Raw genomic sequence first — 18,686 nt, 5'->3', positions numbered from 1 at the left:
ATATTGTCTTTCGAAAAGATCCCTTGTCATCAGTGATTATAATATGCAGGGTAGGTTTATAACAGGGGTGTCAAACTCATTTTAACTCAGGGGCCACATGATAGAACAAACATTCTGTCGGGGGCCGGACTAGTAGATTAAAGAGAAAGAAAAAGAGAGATAAAGAAATAAGAGAAAGAGGAAGGGAAAAGGAGAGAGGGCGGGACAAAGAAAGAAAAAGAGAGAGCGCGTGAGAAACAAAAGACACAAAAAGTCGAGAGAGGGGGGGAAAAAAAGGAGGGGAAGAAAGAAATCCAAAGAGAAATAGAAAGACAGAAGGAGAGAAAAGAGAAAAGAGAGCGCAATGGGTAGGAAGAGAGAAAGAGAAAAGAGAGAAAAGGAAGTTAGAGCAAAAGAAGTTAAAAAGACACAGAGAGAGAAAGAGACAAAGAGGAACAAAGGAAGAGAAAAAGAGACACAGAGAGTAAAAGAGATAGAGAGTGGGAGAAAAGGGGTGGAAAAGAGAGAGAGAGAAAAAAGAAATACAAGCACAGTGTCTTTGTTCGAGGCACCTGGCTTTGACAACATCAAGTTGACATAGTTCAACCTGCAGCTCGTTTTTCTCTTGCGCTTCTTTGAGTGTTGTCTCGCGGGCCGGATTCAATCCCTCAGCGGGCCTGATATGGCCCGCGGGCCGCCTGTTGGACACCTGTGGTTCATAATGTAGGCTGAATGATAAAACATAATACTGAAATACAAAGTTAAACAAACTGATATTGATATCCCTGGTCTAAGGTTCTGATTACCGTAAATTCCGGACTATAGAGCGCACCTGATTATAAGCCGCACCCACCACATTTTAAGAGGTTAACCGCCTTTGTACTTACACAAGCCGCACCTGTATATAAGCCGCATGCGCCCACATTAAAACATGTAACACAATCACAAAATTAACTCAAACCCGACTTTGAGTCCCGCGATTGTAACTGAATATAAAGTACACAGTCCTAAAACCACAGCCGGCAAATGAACGGAAAATGATACCGGTACTTAAGGTTTGAGTCCGGGTCCCGTTGAAAATGATCCAAGGAAAAAAAATGTATATTTCCAAAGGGAAGGGTGGGAAAAATATATATCCACTATTGTCTGCTGCGTCCACAAACATCTCTCACCTTTACTCCACTTCCCGTCAGCCCCAGTTGTTTTCGCCCCTTGTTTTTGATTCGCCTGTGGAAAACATATCAGAATAAGTCTCTAAAATAAATCCATTACAAAAATATACAGTTGCAAATACATATTATACATGGTTACACATATTTACAAAGAAAGACGGTACACCGAGAGAGTTTTCAAAGCTTTAATAATAATATTATAACTTTCATCCCAAACCGTGCCTGTGAAGGGTAGCAAAACGCTACTAGAAACACGCTCGCAACGCAGTAAACGAGCCTGTTGAAAAAAAACGTACATGTAGAAATCACGGTAAACTGTACTCATCTTCCTCCTTATCAAAGTCGTCTTCCCTCAATATGGGAAAGAGACTTTGTCATATAGTCGTCGTCCCACGCTCCCATAATCAAAAACACGCTAGCAACACGCTCGCAAAGTGAAGTTTACGTGCCGTAGCTCTGTTTCCTTCTTTATCAGGCTGCTCGATTGCGTTTAACTTGAAAGCTGCGTCATGTGCCTTTCTTTTTGCGATTTGCATGATGAGGATATGTCTACGCTAATTTAATTTGTGCACAAGCTAAGAAGTTGCAGTCTTCCTCGGCGCATATTTTCCACCGGTCTAAATCTTACCTTTTGTACTCGAGCGCCGCTGGCGGCTGTTAGAATAATGACATAAATTGGCCGCATCACTGAATAAGCCGCAGGGTTGGACATTTGGGAAAAAAGTAGCGGCTTATAGTCTGGAATTTACGGTATCTTAATAATCAGAAGACAGCAGACGGCACAGAGCAAATGCTATCACAGGGGTAGAGGGCTGCAGAAGTATTTAAAGCTTATATTCAACCACATCAAGCACACACCTTGTAATGCTAACCTAGCATAGGCATGAGTGCTTAACCAGCCAATCAAACCTAGCTAACCAATCTCCAATTCACACTGTATAACTACGCCTAGCTTGATTTCATGACAGGCTAATAAAGCGATGCTAGCAAACCTCATTGATGGGCTTGTGTGCGCAGGTTTATCTGCTCTCAGATGCCCAATCAGGTTCTTCAGAGCATCAGCATCATCGACACGCCAGGGATCCTTTCCGGGGAAAAGCAGCGAATCAGCAGAGGTAAGTGACATTTTTTGGACATGGCGGCTTGCGACACAAAGAAACTACCTTGAGTATAATGCTGGTTCACAGTCAGAGTTGGGTAGGGTTACTTTAACTGCATTACTTTCAATTACTTTTGGATTACTCCAATACCAAATATGCTAATAAAAGACAACTGCAGGATCCGCCATCTCCTCCCCTACCATGCATCCACCCGCTACTCCACTCAACCGGCTCAAGTAACAATACACCAAAGGTCCATAGTCTTTCCGTGCTTATTGATGATTTATTTACCGTATTTTCCGCACTATAAGGCGCTCCGGGTTATAGGGCGCACCCCGAAAAAATAGTTTTTGGTCCTATTTTTGACATACATAAGACGCACCGGATTATAAGGCGCTACAATGGGAACGTCGACAAAACAGTCAGATAGTTCAGTCCAACTTATTACCCCCTTAACATTCCGAAAGCTTGCAAAGAAGCAAATACGTGTCGTAGACACGTGCGGATGCGGTGTCCGTACGATGTCACTCAAATGCATCGTTCCAAATATCATTCGGAAGGTTAAAGTCTTGGGATTCAAGAAATGCCAACCATTCCTTAGTTTCTATTTTCTTTTTCGCTCGCAACTTTACTGTGCATATGACAATGAACACTTGGAATTAAGTTTAATTTAAAAAAAGACTCATCACAGAAACATCGATATCACTTTGAAACAAGATACAGGGAAAATATATAGCCGGAGTAGCTCACCGAAGTCATTGTGTTCAATAATAATGTGCAACCATGGTCCTCTTATATCCGTGAGTGTAGTAAATCCAGGAGAGTAAAATATTTACAAATACAGTACAGAAAAGTAAAATACTGTTTTCTCTATGCCGTCAACCCAACGTGCTATTCACATTCATCTTTTTCGGCCAATTGCAGGCTTTGTTTCGCCCCTTTAGCCTATGCCAGTCTGTAAATGATAAAAAGGATCCGCCCTCTTTACCTCCGAATAACTTTAGCCAATAGTGATGGATTCAAATGATGATTGACTCATTGGTTAGCCAATGAAACGCCGGTATATAAATCCCAGCATACACCGCGGACTACTTTGCGTTCGGGGGAAAATCTAGTCGGCGGCTGCTTTCATTAGTTGCAAGACTTTGCGACTTAATATTGATCCATATATAAGGTGCACTGTATTATAAGGTGCATGGTCAGCTTTAAAAAAAAAAAAAAATTAAGACTTTTAGGTGCGCCTTATAGTGCGGAAAATACGGTACTTTGAGTATGATGCTGGTTCACAGTCAGGGTTGGGTAGGGTTACTTTAACTGGATTACTTTCAATGACTTTTGGATTACTCCAATACCAAATATGCTAAAAAAAGACAAAAGAAACTAAATATGAATAAAACGATGACTCACAACACGTGGTAAGCTTTCTCTCCTGGCTTTGATCTCCGGCAAAACGAACATAAATTGCGACAAAAACAAAATGAAAATAAATCCAAACAGCTTGCCGACATCATTTTTGGCGTTCCATGTATTCCCTTACTCCCCAAGCCTGCACAAAATTGAGTCATTTTATTCATATATCGTTTCTTTTGTCTTTTATTAGCATATTTGGTATTGGAGTAATCCAAAATTAATTGAAAGTAATCCAGTCAAAGTAACCCTACCCAACCCTGATTAAAACTTTGTAGCAGAAAGTGACTAATGATGATTGGGAGCACTTGGACAGGGGAGGGCAGAGGGAGGCTGGGAAATGCTGCCATCTCTTGGAGAAGGGGGAGGCATTGCAGGTGCTGAACCATGAAAGGTGTGAAACTGAGATTTTGGCTTTGTGTAATGCCAATGAACAATCGTTTTCTGGCAATGGGTTGCTGTAAACTGACATGAATGCCACCGTTCCGCCTTAACAATGCACGCGCAGCTTGGCTATGACCCACTTGTCAGAGGTAGGGCGCGTAGGAGGCGATGACGCTTCGCACGACAATGCCATACAAACAAAAACCGGCTGCCGTTCATCACGGGGAAAGAAAAAAATGCGCCGGCGAACCAAGGCCACCAGAGAGCAGCGTCGGCATGATTTTTACGCAGACGCGATTTATTTTTCTTTGTGCGAAAAATGTTACAGGGGCAGCACGGCAGCTGAGTGGTTAGCGCGTCTGAGGTCATGGGTTCAAATCCACCTACCAGCCTTCTGATGCAGAGTTTGCATGTTCTCCCTGTGCTTGCGTGGGTTTTTTCCTCCAGGCCTTCCAGTTTCCTCCCACATTCAAAAGACATGCATTATAAATTAGTTGGCCGGTTCAAATTGTCCCTAGGTGGGAATGAGCGAGTGAGGTGTCTGTATCTGTGTGCCCTGCGACTGGTTGGCAACCGGTTCAGGAAGTCCCCTGCCCACTGCCTGTAGATAGCTGGTATGGGCTTCGCCACCCTACTACGGTGCAGATAATGGATGAATGATTAGGGCAGCGGAGAAGGCCTTGCAGACCCTCACAGCCCACCACTGCCATTTTGCGATTTTTATCAGGAGTACAGGGGTTCAGAATTAGCTACGCAATGCCATTTACTATACCCTGCGATATGGCGATTTCACACTGCCACCCCCACCTCATAGCAGATTAAGATAGATAGATGGATAGATCGATCCATGGATAGATCGATAGATAGGCAGATAGATAGATAGGTCCATGGATAGATAGATAAATCCATAGATAGATAGATAGATCGATAGATCCATTGATAGAATGTAGATATAGATAGTTCCATCGATAGAATGTAGATATAGATAGAGCCATCAATAGATATAGATAGATCCATCGATAGATATAGATAGATACAGATAGATCCATTGATAGATAGATAGATAGATAGATAGAAACATGGATATCGATAAAAACACAGATATAGATAGAAACATGGATACAGATAGATCGAAAGATAGCTAGCAAGATAGATAAATAGATCCATGGATAGATAGATGGATCCATCGATAGAATGTAGATATAGATAGATCCATCAATATATATAGATTTAGATGGATTCATCGATAGATAGATAGATATAGACAGACAGATCCATCGATGGATATATAGATGGATAGATAGATAATTTATTCATCCCTGTAGGGAAATTCACACTTCCAGCAGTGTTGTATTGAGAAATAAAATAAAGATATAGAATACAAAAATACCCAATATAACGTTTTGCTATATAGTACCGTATTTTCCGCACCATAGGGCGCACCGGGTTATAGGGCGCACCCCCAAAAAATCGTTTTTGGTCCTATATCTTCCATAGATAAGGCGCACCGGATTATAAGGCGCTACAATGGGAACGTCGACAAAACAGTCAGATGATTCAGTCAAACTGATTACCCCCTTAACATTCCCAAAGCTTGCAAAGAAGCAAATACGTGTAGTAGACACGTGCGGATGCGGTGTCCGTACGATGTCACTTAAATGCGTCATTTCAAATATCATTCGGAAGGTTGAAGTCTTGGGATTCAAGAAATGCCAACCATTCCTTAGTTTCTATTTTCTTTTTCGCTCGCAACTTTACTGTGCATATGACAATAAACGCTTGGAATTGAGTTTAATTCACTCAACTCATCACAGCAACATCAAGATCATTCTAAAACAAGATACCGGGAAAATCTAAAGCCGCATAGCTCACCTAAGTTCTCACGTGCAATAATGATGGTCTTCTTACAACCGTGAGTGAAGTAAATCCAGGAGAGTAAAATATTTACAAATACAGACTAATGAAACATATTTCTTTATGGCGTACTGTAGCAAACTTGCTACGCCATTGCTAAACTCGGCCGATTGAAGGGTTTGTTTTGGGCATCTAGCCAATCCGAGGCTCCGAATAACTTCAGCCAATAGTGATCGATTCAAATGATGATTGACACATTGGTTAGCCAATGAAACGCCGGTATATAAATCCCAGCATACACCGCGGACTACTCCACGTTCGGGGTTAAATCGAGTCGGCGGCCGTTGAGTAAGTTGCGAGACCTTGCGAATTTAATATTGAGCCATATATAAGGCGCACTGTGTTATAAGGCGCATGGTCAGCTTTTAAAAAAATTAAGACTTTTAGGTGCGCCTTATAGTGCGGAAAATACGGTATTTAACGTTGGGGTTCTACTCTACATAGTTCCCTTCCATATGCTCTCAGTTCCAAAGGGGTAATCGAGTCCAAACGGACGGCTCGTTATTCTTGATGACATCACCGTTTAAAGGACGGGTGGAGTCATGGGGAAAGGGGGGGGGGGTCTCTTTCGAGGCGGCCCTGTTTCCCTCATCTGGAAACATTTGGCAGCTCTATTACTCTCACACACACGCTAAAGTCACAGTGTGTGTATTATTTATAATAAATGAAAAAAATAACCAAACATAGAGGAGCCTTTCATAATTTCCGGAACATCCCTCTCGTGACTCAAATCGCCCGACTCCAAAAAAAACAATTCTTGACATTCGACTCTCTGCAAACTCCGCCCTTGCATCCTATTGGCGCCAGGATGCGTTTCCATAGCGACGATGCAGACGTTGCTCTTTGGTAGTGTTAGCAAAGTGAACACGGTTTTGTTTTGCAACATATATATATATATATATATATATATATATATATATATATATATATAGATAGATATACATGGATAGGTAGAGAGAAATATACATGGATAGATGGATAGATAGATCCATAGATAGAAAGATAGATAGATCCATGGATAGATAGATATATATGGATAGGTAGATAGATAGATGGATAGATCCATGGATAGATCCATAGATAGATAGATCCATGGATAGATAGATCCATAGATAGATAGATCCATAGATAGATAGATCCATGGATAGATAGATCCAAAGATAGAGGGATAGATAGATAGATGGATAGATCCATGGATAGATATATATGGATAGGTAGATATATATGGATAGGTAGATATATATGGATAGGTAGATAGATAGATGGATAGATCCATAGATAGATAGATAGATAGATAGATAGATAGATAGATAGATAGATAGATAGATCCATGGATAGATCCATAGATAGATAGATAGATCCATGGATAGATAGATCCATGGATAGATAGATAGATAGATAGATCCATAGATAGAGGGATAGATAGATAGATATATATGGATAGGTAGATAGATAGATGGATAGATCCATGGATAGATAGATGGATGGATCCATGGATAGATCCATAGATAGATAGATCCATGGATAGGTAGATAGATAGATAGATAGATCCATGGATAGATCCATAGATAGATAGATAGATAGATAGATCCATGGATAGGTAGATAGATGGATAGATCCATGGATAGATAGATGGATGGATCCATGGATAGATCCATAGATAGATAGATAGATGCATGGATAGATAGATAGATAGATAGATAGATCCATGGAGAGAGATAGATAGATCCATGGATAGATGGATAGATCCATAGATAGATAGATAGATGGATAGATCCATAGATGGATAGATAGATAGATCCATAGATAGATAGATAGATCCATGGATAGATAGATAGATAGATAGATAGATCCATGGATAGATAGATAGATAGATGGATAGATCCATAGATGGATAGATAGATAGATCCATAGATAGATAGATAGATCCATGGATAGATAGATAGATAGATAGATAGATAGATAGATCCATGGATAGATAGATAGATAGATAGATAGATAAATAGATAGATGGATAGATAGATGGATAGATCCATGGATAGATAGATAGATAGATCCATAGATAGATAGATAGATAGATAGATTATCTATCTATCCATCTATCTATCTATCCTTGGATCTATCTATCTATCTATCCATGGATCTATCCATCTATCCATCCATCTATCCATGGATCTATCCATCTATCTATCTATCATCTATTCATGGATCTATCTATCTATCCATGGATCTATGGATGGATAGATAGATAGATAGATAGATAGCTAGATAGATAGCTAGATAGATAGATAGATAGGATGTGTTTCCATAGCGACGATGCAGACGTTGCTCTTTGGTAGTGTTAGCAAAGTTATCACGGTTTTGTTTCGCAACACACAGTAAAGAGGAAGCAAGACTTGTCGGACGGACAAAAATTTCCTGGAAAAGAGGAAATGGAACTGGCGACACGGCATCCTGTCATCGACACACTCGAAGCCGCGAATGGAAACTGACACCAGAGGGCGTCGTCTTTGTCACATGTCCTTAATTTATTGATGAAGAAGAGACATTCAAACAAAGGCCGGGGCGGACAAATCTGTTTGCGCTAACCTGACCCCGCCCAAACACAAGTACGGGAACTTTACATCCTGGTCTTGAAATGTTTACATCTGCGGGAAGCTGGGGTTTAAATTTAGTTAAGGGGCAGCAAAAGAGGCGTTACGGGGAAAATATAGGGGACCGTTTAGATGTGTTTAAAGGATGTACTGGAGGAACAGATTGAGGGACAAGTGGATTATTTAAGGGACGTATGAAGACAATGGTCAGGGGGACAATATAAGCAAGAGTGAAGTGATTAGGGGACAGGTCAAGGAATTATTTAGGATAATATGAAGGTGTTTTTAGGACAATAAAAGGTACCATTGTTTTTCGGGCTGTGTGAAAGAGTAGTTGTGGGGGGTTACCTCGTGTGCTTCTCGAGGTTTCGTCATTTTCCTCATGCTGGGGTTTTTGAGTTTTTCCTTGCCCTCATGTAGGTTTTAGATCAGGGGATGGTGTCATAGTAGTCTGTGCAGCCATTTGAGACTCCTTGTGATTAAGGGTGTCACAAATAAACATGACTTGAGAGAGTAAAATATTTGGAGGACCAACATTATTAGGAATTATTAGGGAAATGTGTTAAAAAGTTTGAGGGAGGTGTTATGGGGATGATATAGAGGTAAGTTTGGAGGTGTTTAAAGGATGTAATGGAGGAACAGATTGAGGGACAAGTGAATTATTTAAGGGATGTATGAAGAAAATGTTCAGTGGGACAATATAAGCAAGAGTGAAGTGATTAGGGGACAGGTCAAGGGATTCTTTTAGGATAATATGAAGGTGTTTTTAGGACAATAAAAGGTACCACTGTTTTTTGGGTTATGGGGAGGATATAGAGGACAGTTTGGAGGTGTTTAAGGGACATAAGGGAGGTTTTTATGGGTACAGATCGTGGGGCACGTGAATTTTCTAACCTATTTTGACCTGGCGTACACATGCGTTTACATCAATGCGCATCGAACAAGAGCCCAGGTTTCAAGAGGTTAAGGGATATGTGAACAAATTGTTCAGGGGGACAATATAAGCGATGAAGGAAGTGGTTAGGGGACAAGTGAAAGAGATGTTCAAGGAGATCTTCTGGGGGATAAAGTGAGGCGTGTGAGAGAGGTAATTTGGGGACAATTTGTCGGTGACAGAGTAATCGCAGGGGACAAAGTAAGAACTGTGGTGAAGGTGTTAAGGGGACATTTAAAGAGAAAATCCCTTGTTAAGGTTATGCAAAATAAGGTTTCAGGTGGACTAAGTGAGGTGTGCTAGGGATTTGTTTAAAGGTGTTCATAGGAACAAAGTAAGGGGTGTGGTGGAAGAGTTAGGGGACAAAAAATTGAAGTGTTTAAGTGACATGAAGGACATTTTCATGGGTTTATTTTGAGGCACCAGGAATTGTTTAAGGGATATGTGAACAAACTATGAGGTAGGTGTTTAGGGAACAGGTCAAGAAGTTTTTTATGATTATGTGAACGAGATCTTCTGGGGGATAAAGTGAGAGGTGTGGGAGAAGTCGTTTGGGGACATTTGAAGGTACATGTAACTCAGTTTCAGGTCACATGATAGAGTAGGTGTGGGGGAGAGAAATATTCCGGGGGAATGACATCATTAGGAATTGTCAGGAAAAATTGGTATAGAACGCTAAGGAGGTGGTATGGGAACAGTATAGGACAGTTTGAAGGTGTTTGAAAGGTGGTTTTCATGATGCTATTCGATATATATATCTATAGTGGGAGTGGAGGATGCTATAGTATACATGTTACACCGATCCCTCTCTCACCTGGATAGGGCGAAGGGGGCTGTGAGGATTACATTTTTGGACTTCTCCAGTGCCTTCAATACCATACAGCCTCTGCTACTGAGTAGGAAACTGACAGAGATGGGAGTTAGCTCACACCTTGTAGAATGGATTACTGACTACCTGACAGGCAGACCCCAGTATGTGAAACAGGGGGGCTGTACATCGGACACTGTGGTTAGCAGCACAGGATCTCCGCAGGGGACCGTTCTCTCCGTTCCTATTCACTCTATATACGTCGGACTTTAAGTACAACTCTGAGTCCTGCCATGTGCAAAAGTTTGCCGACGACACTGCGATCGTGGGATGTATCAGAAACGGGCAGGAGGAGGAGTACAGGACATTGATTCAGGACTTTGTCCGATGGAGCGACGCAAACCACCTGCACCTAAACACCACCAAGACCAGAGAGATGGTGGTGGACTTCAGGAGAACCAGAACTCACCCGGTTCCTGTAACCATCAAGGGAGAATGTGTAGAATTTGTCCAGACCTACAAATACCTGGGTGTGCAGCTGGACAACAAACTGGACTGGACTGCCAACACAGAAGCTCTATGTAGGAAAGGGCAAAGCCGACTTTACTTCCTCAGAAGGCTGGCCTCCTTCAACATCTGCAAAAAGCTCCTGAAAATATTCTATGAGACAGTAGTGGCAAGCGCCCTCTTCTATGCGGCAGCGTGTTGGGGAGGCAGCGTCAAGAAGAAGGATGCCTCTCGTCTCAATAAACTGGCTAGTAAAGCGAGCTCTGTTGTGGGCAAAGAGCTGGACAGCCTAACAACAGGAGCTGAGAGACGAGCACTGAAAAAGCTGAGGTCAATCATGGACAATCCATCGCATCCACTACACAGCATTATCTCCAGACAGAAGAGCAGTTTCAGCGACAGACTGCTGTCACTGTCTTGTACTACGGACAGACTGAAGAGATCTTTTCTTCCTCATGCCATGAGGCTCTTTAACTCCACCCGGCAGAGTAAAGGCCCACATTAAACCACACCACCTACATTGGATATTACCGAATCTTACTGCAATATGTATTCTGTGTAGCACTATTTAGTTACTCTATATAACACGCTACAGTGGGCATTTGCACGTCACACTGGGTATTTGTATATTGTATTCTTTTGGCTTTTTTATTGTACTGTTCTCAGCTCAGGGATGCTGCTGGAAATGTGAATTTCCCTTCGGGGATGAATAAAGTATCTATCTATCTATCTATCTATCTATCTATCTATAAGGAAACCGGCTCTTTTGGGTCCTAAACGGCTCTTCAGGTTGTTTTTGCTTCTTTAATCCCAACATGACCAAATATGATGTAAAACTATGCACAAAATGACTTAAAAGAAGGGGGGAATAGAACAAAAAAGAAAATAATACCAAAATGAAAAAGTAGTGAAAAGCTGGGGGAAAAAAAAGAAACAAAAGGAAGAGAAAAAAGAAGGAAAAATTTAGAAAAAAGCCAAAAAGAAAAGAAAAGAAAGAAACGTAGGAAAAAAGTAAATGGAGAACAAAAAGAAAAAAGTAACAGCTCGGAAAAAATAAACATAATGATACTTTTTTTAAAGGAATTTAAAAAAAGTAAAAAAAAAAAACATGGAAAAAAGAAGAAAAAGTTTGTGTTGCATTCAAATAATTTCCAATTGTATCAAGTGAATCTTCTTGCCAACATTGTACTTCCACTAAAAAATGTGATTAAGTACAGTTCTGTATCTTACAACAAACTAAATAAGCCCCCAAAAATGTTAATATTATGCGACAAAATATATCAGGAAATAAAAAGAAATGGATATCTTGCGAAAGAATTGTAAGAACAATGTAGGTCGTAAGACCGTTGCAATAGTACATGAGTCAATTCATTCAAAAGAGAAAAATCATTTTGCAGTGCCGGAAACTCAGCAAAATGTAACTTGATGTCAAGTTTTGGACATGTTTGCTAATGATTTAGTTGCCACACTTGGGATTATGGTTGCTCACTGTTGTTTCAAGGGTTGCTCAACGACTTTTTGTGAACGCTCAGACCCGTAAGGAAAATTACAGGGAACATTGTCTGCAACACAACCATTGTACTGTACCAAAAAACGTTTTCTTGTTCTTTGCAGGTTACGACTTTGCTGAAGTTTTGCGTTGGTTTGGAGAGCGAGTCGACAGAATCATCCTCCTGTTCGACGCCCACAAACTGGACATCTCGGACGAGTTTTCAGAGGCCATCCGAGCCCTCAAGGGACAGGACGACAAGATCAGGGTTGTCCTCAACAAAGCCGACCAGGTCCATCCTTACCCCCCTGGCGCACACCTTTCCCACAATTGCTCACTTCGCCCTTCTGTGTTGCAGGTGGACACGCAGCAGCTGATGCGTGTGTATGGCGCCCTCATGTGGTCGCTGGGTAAAGTGATTAACACCCCAGAAGTGGTGCGGGTTTATCTGGGCTCCTTTTGGGCCAAGCCCCTTCAGAACACTGAGAACAGGTTCGTTCTCAATTGGCGTGTTTATCAGGTGAGCAGTCTGAACATTGACATCTACATTTCGCACTTAGACGTCTTTTTGAGGCGGAGTCTCAGGACCTCTTCCGGGACATCCAGAGTCTTCCCAGGAATGCGGCGCTCCGGAAACTCAATGACCTTATCAAGAGGGCGAGGTTAGCCAAGGTGAGAAGCAAAGTAGGACAATTTAAGACTTCATTTCAAGGTTTTCAGAGAGTTCTAGGCACTGCTCGCACATTCTCAGCGCACAAGAAAATCGAGCCAGCGCACAAAAATCAGGGCTCAAAATTGCTAATTAAGAAGCGACTTAAGTCAAAGTTACAGTGCATGAAGGTCAAAATACACGGGTTCCCCTGACGTGTCCTAAATGCTGTATTTTGAAGTCGAGTCGAAGTAGAACGAAGTTGAGTAAATTTAGTAGAGTTTGACGAGAACCGGCTTCTTCGGCTCGGCTCGGCTCAGTAAAAGAAACGGGCTCTTTGGGGTCCTAAACGGCTCTTCGAGTTGTTTTTGCTTCATTAATCCCAACATGACCAAATATTATGTAAAATGATGCACAAAATGACTTAAAGGAAGGGGGAATAGAAAAAAAAAGAAAGAAAAAAACAAAATGAAAAAGTAGTGAAAAGCTGAGAAAAAAAGAAACAAAAGGGAGAGGAAAAAAAGAAGGAAAAATTTAGAAAAAAGCCAGAAAAAAAAGAAAAGAAAGAAACCTTTAACCCGGAGGAGCCGGGAATCGAACGCTCTACCCCCGAGCTTGACCCAACATTCCCGCTTGTGGAGTTTGTTTCTGGGCTTTGGAAATTCGCTAAACCTTTTGGAATGCGCACGACTCCAGTTCCTAAGATCTAGACTTCAGTCTGACCGTTGGCGTCTCGCAATATCTCAGAGAAAACAAACCTTTGTCGGGTTATCAGCTCGTCCCTGCTCTCCGTCTCTCCGCGGGAGGACGGCTGGCAGCATTTTCCGTTTCTATTCGCGTCTCGAGCGATCGGGCCCTTCCTTCCTCCTTCCCTCCGCGTGCCAGGAACGCATTCCAGCCTTCGGTTAATCCTGGCCCGGCGCCGCCCGGTCGCGTCCTCCCCCGCGGCCGGGAGATGAACTACGACCCGGTGCCGGTCGGTTTCACTTCCCGTGTTCTTCTTCAGGTCCACGCTTACATCATCAGTTACCTGAAGAAGGAGATGCCGTCCTTGTTCGGGCGAGAGAAGAAGAAGGAGGAGCTCATCGTGAGGCTGCCGGAGATCTACGCCATCCTGCAGAGGGAGCACCACATCAGTCCGGGGGACTTCCCCAATGTCACCAAGATGCAGGTGTGGGGCGATCGTGGTTCTCTTTATTTGTGGGATGAAAATGGTGAAAGTAAGAAAAGGACTTCTTCCATTTACAGTTCAAATGCCCAAAACCCCAAAAAGATGAAAAGAGAGGAATTTATCAGAGTACATTTAAGAATTTCACATACTTGACAGCGCGAGAAATGGACCTGCAATGATGATTTCAGCCAGAAGATGGCGTCAGCGAGTAGAATATTTTCTAAGTTACATACACAACCTAAATATATATAAATTAAAAAGTTATTCCAGACACAGTAGACCCCAGGGATACGACATAAATCTGATCGGTAGGGATCCCAAAGTGAAATTGCCATAAATCTATGAAAACCCGAGGGCCGAGGGCCAATTACGACCCGCAGGTCGACAGTTTAAGGCCCCAGCCTCCATATGAAAGTCTAAAGGGACAGTGTGTATTATTAAGCGGATCCTGGTGGGGAAAGTATAGTTCATTAAAAAATGATTGTAGGCCATCTTGCTCCCACAGGAACCCCCCAAAAAACAAAAAGTGTGTTTTTCCCTTTCTTTTTTTGTCAGGACCAGAACGGAAACAGGACCCAATTGCGTAACGTTTACCACAAGTTTTATTGAAAGAGAGAGGAAGGGCTGCACCCGCGGTTCGGTGTTTGCTGGACGCGGGAAGCAAGTCGCTCTCGTATTGTAATCCGAATACGGAAGTGGATCTTCTGTAGAGAGCAATAGCGGTGTAGGGAATGGAAAAACTGGTCGGTAGCCGGGACTGGGAGAGCAAAGCGTGGTTGGGGTCAGAAATGAATGGTAAGCCAGGATGAGAGAGTAGACGTAGTCGGGATTAAAAAAATGGGTCGTAAACCGGGACGGGAGAGCAGATGTGGTCGAGATCAAAACAGGTCGTAGCCGAAGACAAACGGGAGCAAGAACAGGACAGGCGGGAGTCAGAGTCGAAAGAGGCTTGACGTTGTATAAACAGAGGTTCGCAGACGGACTGACAACAGGGGATATACAAGACTGGGTTTGAATAGGAGCAGGGAGCCAATCAGAGCCTGCAGCGATTGGCGCCAAATGAACGGGCATATGGTGATTCACATCGGTAATCATGACATTTTTCCTTGTTTTTGCCTGGCTTTTTACTTCTCTTTTTTCTTTTTTTTCCTTTATTTTTCTTTTTTTTGGTCTTTTTTCCTTTTTACCTTTTCCCATCTTATTTTATTGTACCCTTTTTGTCACACACAGGTGTTGGGAACCTATGGCTCTTTCTATGAGTACCTGTGGCTCAGAGACAAATTTAAATGCATGCAAATTTTCTCTATCCCGTTCAAAACCTGAGCTAATAACAATGTTCAGATACACGCAAAGCCAAACCAAGACTGAAAGCAGTACTTTGCAAAATATATAGGGCTCGTTTTTCACTCCAAAGTGTCACCAAAAAAAAACAAAACAAAAAAAAAAACCTCGTTTTGGCTGTAAAACGCTACAAAATCCTTTATACAAAAGCTCACTATATATTCTGTGTTCAGTGTTTAGATACCTTATGATGAATCCACAGAACAAACTGTAAATACGCCAAAACACCGGAAAGAGAACTTAAAGTGATTTGATTGGGTGAGTGGGAGGGATGGGTGGAGCTATGCAAAAAGTGCAAGCACTCCCTCCCATCTCTCGCCCTACTCAGTCTGCGCCAAAGGTAATCACATCAGGCTCCCCGTTTGCAGAATGTTGTGACGTTTTTACAAAATAACTGCTTACATCTGGTTTTGAAACCAATATGTATGAAAAAAAGGGTCAAAATGAGTTTAACCGATCTTGAGTCATTGCAAGAAAGAGACAAGTTTAAAGTGGTATGTTTGTTGATTTTTGGGACACGGTGTCACGAAACGGAGCCGGAAACAGGGAAAAAGCACCCATTCGCGTCGACGTACTCACAATTCATTGGGGGAAGGATGAGGAGGGTGCGCACACTCGATCCCGGGATCGATGGTCGCGGAGTGGATTAGAAATCCTAACAAAAGACAAGTTGTTCAAAACAAACAAACGGATCAGACCAAAAACAAAACAGGATCAAATACGGGCAGATTCACAGAACTAGGCATTTAACAGGTTTTAACAGAAGTCTCACAGAGTTTAACCAGGTTTAACAAACATTCCAGCAACGCACAGTACAAAGGAGCGCGCTTAAGTACTCCAAGAGCAATCAGTCCAATGCGTCTCAGCCGGTGTCAAGGGGCGGGGCCAGCTGGGCGCCATGACAACCGTGCAGGACATGACACACGGACTCTGGCATTATTCTCTTTTCATATTTTTTATCAAATCATCAAAACTAAATGTGCTGAAGACTAACCTTTTTTTCTGGGGCGCGGGTTTAGCAATTTAGTAAATTTGGCTCATAATATATGGTGTGGCTCTTTCCCAAAATAAAATTAATATACCGTAAATCCTAGACTATAAGCCGCTACTTTTTTCCCTAACTTTCAACCCTGCGGCTTATTCAGTCATGCGGCCAATTTATGTCATTTTTCTAACGGCCGCTAGCGGCGCTCGAGTGTTGCTACCATTAACTGCCCTGTCAAAGCTATATTATTATTATTAAAGCTTTGAAAACTCTTTCGGTGTACCGTCTTTCTTTGTAAATATGTGTAACCCATGTATAATATGTATTTGCAAAAGTATATTTTTGTAATGTATTTATTTGTATTTATTTTAGACACTTATTCTGATATGTTTTGCACGGGTGAACGAAAAATGAGGGGCGGAACAAACGCGGGGTGCCTAGTTTAAGTGGGGACCGCTAAAGGTGAGGGACAGACAAGGAAAGAAGAGGGGGTAAAAAGTTGGTTTAAGAAAAAGGAGTTGCGTGAGTAAATGTGTTCATCTGATATATTTTTCCCACCCTTACCTTTGGAAATATACACTTTTTTTCCTTGGATTACTTTCAACGGGACCCGGACTCTGCAGGTCTGCATCAAACCTTAAGTACCGGTATCATTTTCCGGTTATTTTGCCGGCTGTGATTTTTGAACTGTGGACTTTAATGAAGGACATTTAGTTTCAATCGCGGGACTTGAAGTCGGGTTTGGGTTATTTTGTGTTTGTGAGACATGTTTAAATGTGGGCGTATGCGGCTTATATACAGGTGCGGCTTGTGTATGTACAAAATCGGTTTTCCTCTTAAAATGTGGTGGGTGCGGCTTATAACCAGGTGCGCTCTATAGTCCGGAATTTACGGTGTTTTGCTTTTACGGCTCTTTAAATCAAAACGGTTCCCGACCCCGGATTTAACGGTTTTTCATTTGGTCTCTCGTCCCTTCCAGGACATGCTGCAGCACTACGACTTCAGCAAGTTCCCGTCTCTAAAAATGAAACTGATCGAGTCGGTGGACAAGATGCTGGCGTCTAAAATCGCCGGTCTGATGTCGATGATCCGCGAGGAGGAATCAAAGGCGCCCCCCGCCATGGTATCGGGGGGCGCCTTCGAGGGCTCCCAGGACGGGCCCTTCGGCCGCGGCTACGGCGAAGGCATCAGCGCCGGGGCCGACGCCGAGGAATGGATCGTGAACCGGGACAAGCACCGCTACGACGAGATCTTCTACACGCTCATGCCCGTTAACGGCAAGATCAGCGGCGTCAACGCCAAGAAGGAGATGATGAACTCGCGCTTACCCAACACGGTTTTGGGCAAAATCTGGAAGTTGTCCGACTGCGACCAGGACGGGAGCCTGGACGACCAAGAGTTTGCCCTTGCTCAGCATCTCATCAAGGTCAAACTGGAAGGTTACGAGTTGCCCACCGAGCTGCCCCCGCACTTGGTGCCCCCTGCCCACCGCAAACATCCCGACGCCGAGGCCATGTACAACCACAACGAGGACTAGACCGAGAAATATCACGTGGATTCCCTATTCTAAGAGGCAGTTGAATGAAATTTTAGGAGGACATGAGAAGATCTCAGGAGATGGAGACCTACCTAGCCTATATTGCTGAAAATCTACCTTATTTACCAATTTTCGAGCCAAAGTCACATCCCATCAGTCAAAACAACACTGTGGTTAACTTATGCAGTACAGTAGACCCCAAGAATACCACATTCTCTTCTTAAGTGGGAAATGCAAGGTGAAATAACTGTATAGTGGGAGATGTGAAACTTCCAGTACCTCAGAAAAAAATGTTAAAATGAATACAAAACATGTGTAGTATACGCTTACACGATTAAAAAACATGACAAATAAATACGTAATTACATTTTATCTTCCTTTGGTGTGACGTGAACTGAGCTGGTTGAGTGGGGTAACGGGTGGATGCGGAGAAGGGGGAGAAAGCGACGATGGATTCCAGTCAAGTCAAGTCACATTTATTTAAATAGCCCTTAATCACAAAAATGTCTCAAAGGACTGCACAGGATTACAATTACAGAATTGCACAATTGCCTGATCTTAAACCAGCATGCGGGCAAGGAACAACTCAAAAACCTCAGTGTGAGGGAAAAAAGAGAAACCACACATGTGGTAATCCCCCTTCCAGGATTGACCAGGGTGAATTACAATTAGCATTACTGTACACAGAATAGTAAACACTAGGTAAGATGTTGAA

The 18,686-nt window shown here is 42.4% G+C and overlaps 1 protein-coding gene and 1 long non-coding RNA gene across 2 annotated transcripts in view; one reads left to right on the top strand and one right to left on the bottom strand.

Moving 5' to 3' along the window:
• ehd4 (EH-domain containing 4) overlaps positions 1-18,348 on the top strand; it is a 38,879-nt gene extending 20,531 nt beyond the window's left edge. Inside the window, exons 4-9 of the mRNA XM_088353773.1 lie at positions 2,169-2,266; positions 12,414-12,580; positions 12,647-12,780; positions 12,849-12,960; positions 13,944-14,108; positions 17,414-18,348. Coding sequence (XP_088209899.1) covers positions 2,169-2,266; positions 12,414-12,580; positions 12,647-12,780; positions 12,849-12,960; positions 13,944-14,108; positions 17,414-17,971 — 1,234 coding nt within the window. The 3' untranslated portion in view covers positions 17,972-18,348. The remainder of the gene's footprint in view (positions 1-2,168; positions 2,267-12,413; positions 12,581-12,646; positions 12,781-12,848; positions 12,961-13,943; positions 14,109-17,413) is intronic.
• On the bottom strand, positions 589-2,247 carry LOC148352102 (uncharacterized). The gene is made up of 3 exons (XR_015852804.1): positions 2,144-2,247; positions 1,152-1,206; positions 589-688 (listed from the first exon to the last, which is right to left on the bottom strand). It is a non-coding gene; the product is annotated as an uncharacterized LOC148352102 (long non-coding RNA).
• Positions 18,349-18,686: the final 338 nt, after the last annotated feature.

This window comes from Urocampus carinirostris, chromosome 15 (genome assembly GCF_059441175.1).
Source record: "Urocampus carinirostris isolate Australia breed hairy pipefish chromosome 15, RoL_Ucar_1.0, whole genome shotgun sequence".
Lineage (NCBI taxonomy): Eukaryota > Metazoa > Chordata > Actinopteri > Syngnathiformes > Syngnathidae > Urocampus > Urocampus carinirostris.
Note: the sequence above shows the minus strand (reverse complement) of the source record. Positions and strands in the feature narration are given on the sequence as shown.